Below are 5,623 nucleotides of genomic sequence, written 5' to 3' on the forward strand. Positions count from 1 at the left end.
CGTTGTGGTGTGAAATGACACTTTCCACAAAGTGCATTTTTAATTCCTTTATATTCAAATGAACATTGATAACAATATGATTCTATTTTATCATTTTCTTTATAAATACAGATATCATTTCCACCTCCAAATGCAAACAAACTATCAACTGATTGATCACGTAAACAAAATGCATATCGTGGATCATTGATATCAAATTTCATCATTCTTTGTATTCTTCTTTTTGATTTTAATGAAAATAAAAATGATTTTGAATCATTTATCCAGTTCCAATCACCAATTTTATCAATTTTCTCATTAACATATCCTCCAAATTTATTTCCTTTTGTATCTTCAATAATAATTATTATATGTTCTTTATTTATTATTCTTTGATCAAACACTGATGTACACATATTCCAATCATCAATATCTGAATCAAATATAACATCATTTATTCTTCTTTCTGTCCATTCTTCTATTTGTTTAATTATTTTATTTGTTTTATCATTTGATATGTTATTTGATGTTGATGTTGTTATTTCCATTATTATTTATTTTTAAGTTCTTTTTATTTTTAATAACATTATTTATTTTATTGTTATATATCACATTTCATTATTTTTTGTTATTTTATTAAATCTCATATTTATTATTAAGTTCATTTTATGTTTTTAATAACATTTATTTATTCTTTTTGTTATTTATTTTTATTTCTTTCTTTTATTTCTATATTCTATTCATTTCTATTCATTAAAATATAATCATTTCTTTCTTATTTGATATTTTTATTTCTTTGATTATTTGTATATTTAATGATAGATAAATGAAATTTAAAATGATGAAAAGTAAATGAATAATGGTAGTTAATAATTATTCATTATTTACACTTCAATTAAACTTATTAATTATTCATTATATAATGTTTTTATTCATTACCATCAAAAATAAACTGAAAACAAATCAAAATAAAAGAATAAAATATAAAATATAATTAACATAAAATGATGAAATTTAAATAATAAATGATAATTTATACAAACTCTATTTATTAACATATTTCTAAAAAATAACATTCACTTCACTCATTAATATTTCATTAATATTTAAATATGAATATGAATTTAATCAATTGATAATAAATGAATATATAATAGAGAAGAATGTGTTAACACAAATTCAATGAGATTAATGAAAATTAGATGAAAATAATGAAGAAATTAAGAATGATATTTAAGAAGGCAAAAGAAATGATTAGAATATGAGTATAACAATAAAGAAATGAAATGATGAAAGAAATAAGAAAGAACATCTTAATGAGTGACTTTAAATCAATAAAAGTTAATATGAAGATTAAATGAAGAAACGATAAAGAATAATGAGAAAAAGAAAGAAGAAAATAATGAAGAGAATTATAAATAAAAAGTAGTTAATTAAGTATTAATAGAAATATCTTCTATTGTTCCTTGCTCAAGGGAGACTACTAATCCCGTCCCTTCGCTTTAAATGTATTTGTTCTTCAACTATTGCCTTATTCTTTGATTTTAGTTGTTGAACTGTGAGATTTTCCTTTTCTCGTTTTTGATGTGGAATAGAGTATTTTAAACATCCCTTATTTAGATATTTATTATTTAATTTCTATTTGATTTTGGTGAGTATTAAAATTATTCTTCCTTATTTTCTTATTTTAAGGAGAGTATATAATTACCACTGTATTGCTTTGGGCTAATATTCTTTTAGCCTCATCCACTTGACCCTTTTCTTTTGATAATCTTTCTTATATTATCAATTATACTTGTATTCTAACAAGTAATAATAACATCTTTATAAATACCCATTCGTTTATTGTCAATGATATTCTGTCATTGTACATAATAAACACTGCTATTCTTGCAGTACTGGGTAAGATGTTTTTCTAACCAAACGCAACGCCATAACCAGTCCATAACTGGGAGGGATCGAGGGATGGAAATATTTTAGGGTTCTGTGTGGTGTCTTTGACGTGGTACCTTCGAATCCGAAGAAGAGAAAGACAAGAATAAACAAGAAATAAAAAATAATGTACAGAGGAGTAGAAAGAAAATAGAAAAAGAATTTATAAAGAAGTACATCAATTAACATATACATATCAAGAATAATTGAATAAAATTAGGAAAATAAAAAGTTTAATAAAAGGAAAGATAAATAAAAATATCAAAGAATAAAAGAGAAAAAATAAATAATAAATAATAACAAGATAACGAATGATAAAGAAATAATTAGTTTAAATGGAATACCATTGTTGTTTATTAATTTGGAGAAACTAATATCAATTTGTTATATCATTAATTTAATAAAAAGAAATAAACTAGAAAAATAACAACAAATAATAGAAAAATAAAAGAGAATAAAAGAAATTGAATAACAAAAATAAACAACAAAACATATGTAAAATAAATAATAAGAATAGAATAAAAGTACAATATTGAATTATTCATTTTATTTTATTTATTATTTTCTCATTTATTAAATAGATTAAATTTTATTCATTTTATTCTTTTATATATTTATTTTATTTTTATCATTATCATTTATTTATTTTGTGTTTATTTTATCATTTTATCTTTTCTTTTATTCATTCTTATCATTTCTTATTCATTATTTATTAAAAATGTTGTTTTATTTGTTAAATCAATTGTGTATATACAATTATCATATTTATTTATATTAATAATTATGAATTTAATTTATTTAATTTATTAATTTTCTTTTTATTTATTTGTTTATTTATTATTTATAGATGTATTTTATTCTTATTATTATATTTCTATTATATTTCTATTATCATTTCTTGTTTTATGTTATTGTCTTTTATTATTCTCATGTTTATGATTTTATTTTATTTGAAATCATTTATCATTATTTATTATTTTATTCTATCTTTCAATTTATCATTTAATCCTTGTTTGATATTTAAACTAAATCATAATCATTCAATTACTTTTATTTCTTATTCATCTCTTTATTTCATTATATCCAATTAATCTATTCAATTCTTGTTTTTCTTAAGCAACCAAAATGTCTCATCATTTATCAACACTCTTTAAAATCTTCTAATTTTTTATATACTTACATTTCTTTATTCCTTTTCATCAGCACAAATGAATTACAATTACATGTCAATTAATTAAATATTGTAAAAACATATCCCACTCTTTCTGATGTAAGCTTTAGATTATTTCTAATGATTAAATACACTTCATACTTCTTATTAATCATTTTAATATCTTAAATACCATTCATATCATCAAGATGAAGTTTTACTCATTCAATAAACCATTTCAATGATTTCATTTCTCTTTTTATAATTTGATTTACTATCTTTATTAAATCATTCAATTTTATTTTCAAGTTCAACTCTTTTTATTTTTAGAATATTCTTCAGCAATTGTCATGTTATCTTTTTATTTATTATTCATTTTTTGTATTTTATATTTTAAATGATAAAGAAAAATGAATAATTCATTCAGTATTGATTCATTGCTTATTTATCTTCATTTATTTGTTACAGGTACATGAAATAATTTTATTAGATTAAGTATGTTCATAAACAATCTTTTAAATAAGTAGACTTTATTTATAAAGTGGAGCATATAAGTTAGTATTTATTTTGTGTAGTTTTTCTTGTTTTGAATTTCTTTAAATTAACAAGAAATAAAAACAAATTAATTCGTGTTTCTTTATTCTATACTTGTTATTTCTTTATGGTTTATTTATTTAGTTATTTATTCAACTTTTTATTTAACTTCTTTATTCTAACATTATAATAATATTGAAAATGATGAATAGTTAGGTAAATTAATTTTTATTTTTGTTTATTTCTTTTATTTCATTCATCTCTTTCTTTTATCGAATAAGTTATATTTTACTTATTCATAGTTATATATTTTTTAGTCTTTAACTAATCTCTTATTCTCAATTTTTGCCATTAGACAGAATATAATTTTTGTGATGTATTCATTGAGATTGTGCTTTATCAAATCATTCAATCTTTTTTATCTTATTTTTATTTTGTTATTCAAACAAAAAATAAACTATTTTTTAAAAAATAGAATAAAAAACAAATTGAATCAAAAGAATCATATCTTATCAACATAAGTTAGAAATCAAATAAAAATAGTAAAAGTTGTACAAAAATGTCATTAGAATATGAATAACTAATAAACAAAAAATAGTGTAAATAAACAATAAAAAATAAAATATGTAAAAATATATCACTTTCATTATCATATATTAATTTCAAAATTAAATAATCTAAACAATAAACAAAAATAGGTGAAAACCAAAATAGATGAAATAAAAAGAAATTAGAATTAAAATGGGCAATAAAGAACATAGATGTGAATATAAGATAATATAATAAAATAATAAAATAATTATTATAATATAGAATTTGTTATTTTCAATAAAATGAAAATCTTAAAAAAATAAAAAATGTTATTAAAAATATAAATATAGAAACAAAATAACAAAAAAATAGTAATATTTTTTGTTATAAAGAGAAAATATAATTACTGTAAAATTCTTTTATCCTATGAACTTGTTTCACCGATCCGTAATGTTTAGTTCATTTTTATGTTTCTATTTTATTTCTTTTATATTATTTCATATTTGTTTTTGTTCATTAATATGATATTATTTATATCCTCTTTATGTTTTATTATGATAGTTATTTGTATTCTAATAGTGTTGTTTATTCCTATTTGAACTAATGCTAAAATAGTCGTGGTGATGAAAAAGAAGTGATAGGTGAAATGATTCATACGATTATTATTGTAATTGTTATGATAATATTTATTATGATAATATTTATTGTAATCTTAATATATCTCTGTTAATACTGACAATACCTGTTTTTACTCATTCTTCTATCATTCAGATTTCATGATTGGTATTGATTTCTTATTCTTTTGTTATCATTGTTTTATACTTTTGAGATGTTTCATGAAACCTTTTTTTGTTATTAATATCATTTAAATAAAATAAAAAAGAGATAAATAAAATAATAATAACTAAGTAATGAAATGAATTTATTGTTATTTAAATAGGATTTGAAATATTTTTATAATCAAATGAGAAATGGGTGTTTAAGAATAAAAAATAAGTATTACAAAAAAAAATCAATTCAAAAAGAATGAAATAATAAAATTACAAAAAAATAATAAATTAGAATTTTATTTTTTTTTAAAAAGTTTTATTTCTATTAGATTAATAAAAAGGTGTTGAAGTATTTTAATACTTTTATTTTATTTCCAATTTTGAATCATTCTTCGTAACAAAAAAAATTATTTATCATGTATTTAAAAAACAAACTGATAAAATATAAATGACTAACCACGAAGTAAAACAAACAAAATTACTTATAGTTGGTCTTACAGGTGATGGTAAAAGTTCATTAGGTAATTTTATCCTTAAAAAGAATACTTTTAAAGTAAGTGCTGATCCAAATTCTGTTACAAAAGAGGTTATTGGATATTTTTCAGAAAATGATAGAAGTGACTTGTATGTTGTTGATACTCCTGGTCTTCAAGACTCTGATGGATTTGATAAGGTGGGTATTCAAAATATTACTGATTGTGTCAAAGCTACAGATTACAAGGAATTA

General features: G+C 19.6%; 1 protein-coding gene across 1 annotated transcript in view, besides 26 other annotated features; it reads left to right on the plus strand.

Annotated features, from left to right (window-relative positions):
* Positions 1-471: a repeat region.
* A 43-nt stretch (positions 472-514) lies between these two features.
* Positions 515-711: a microsatellite.
* Positions 626-794: a microsatellite.
* A 129-nt stretch (positions 795-923) lies between these two features.
* Positions 924-987: a microsatellite.
* A 2-nt stretch (positions 988-989) lies between these two features.
* Positions 990-1,017: a sequence feature (AT_rich).
* Positions 1,018-1,066: 49 nt separating this feature from the next.
* Positions 1,067-1,135: a sequence feature (AT_rich).
* Positions 1,136-1,397: 262 nt separating this feature from the next.
* Positions 1,398-1,997: a repeat region.
* Positions 1,998-1,999: 2 nt separating this feature from the next.
* Positions 2,000-2,073: a microsatellite.
* Positions 2,060-2,237: a microsatellite.
* Positions 2,238-2,310: 73 nt separating this feature from the next.
* Positions 2,311-2,443: a microsatellite.
* A 3-nt stretch (positions 2,444-2,446) lies between these two features.
* Positions 2,447-2,491: a sequence feature (AT_rich).
* A 6-nt stretch (positions 2,492-2,497) lies between these two features.
* Positions 2,498-2,594: a microsatellite.
* A 21-nt stretch (positions 2,595-2,615) lies between these two features.
* Positions 2,616-2,696: a sequence feature (AT_rich).
* A 7-nt stretch (positions 2,697-2,703) lies between these two features.
* Positions 2,704-2,756: a microsatellite.
* Positions 2,757-2,761: 5 nt separating this feature from the next.
* Positions 2,762-2,901: a microsatellite.
* A 518-nt stretch (positions 2,902-3,419) lies between these two features.
* Positions 3,420-3,460: a sequence feature (AT_rich).
* Positions 3,461-3,726: 266 nt separating this feature from the next.
* Positions 3,727-3,762: a microsatellite.
* Positions 3,763-3,812: 50 nt separating this feature from the next.
* Positions 3,813-3,848: a sequence feature (AT_rich).
* A 161-nt stretch (positions 3,849-4,009) lies between these two features.
* Positions 4,010-4,079: a sequence feature (AT_rich).
* A 116-nt stretch (positions 4,080-4,195) lies between these two features.
* Positions 4,196-4,272: a sequence feature (AT_rich).
* Positions 4,273-4,361: 89 nt separating this feature from the next.
* Positions 4,362-4,407: a microsatellite.
* Positions 4,408-4,425: 18 nt separating this feature from the next.
* Positions 4,426-4,503: a microsatellite.
* Positions 4,504-4,589: 86 nt separating this feature from the next.
* Positions 4,590-4,965: a repeat region.
* A 5-nt stretch (positions 4,966-4,970) lies between these two features.
* Positions 4,971-5,087: a sequence feature (AT_rich).
* Positions 5,088-5,108: 21 nt separating this feature from the next.
* Positions 5,109-5,191: a microsatellite.
* Positions 5,192-5,236: a sequence feature (AT_rich).
* Positions 5,237-5,344: 108 nt separating this feature from the next.
* The window catches only part of EDI_176750 (uncharacterized protein), a gene marked incomplete at both ends in the record, with an annotated part of 1,029 nt that continues 750 nt past the window's right edge, over positions 5,345-5,623 (plus strand). The window contains one exon of the mRNA XM_001733345.1: positions 5,345-5,623. This exon is cut by the window's right edge and continues 750 nt beyond it. Within this exon, the coding sequence (XP_001733397.1) occupies positions 5,345-5,623 (279 nt within the window).

Source organism: Entamoeba dispar, genomic scaffold (genome assembly GCF_000209125.1).
Source record: "Entamoeba dispar SAW760 scf_1105229460821 genomic scaffold, whole genome shotgun sequence".
Classification (NCBI taxonomy): domain Eukaryota; phylum Evosea; order Mastigamoebida; family Endamoebidae; genus Entamoeba; species Entamoeba dispar.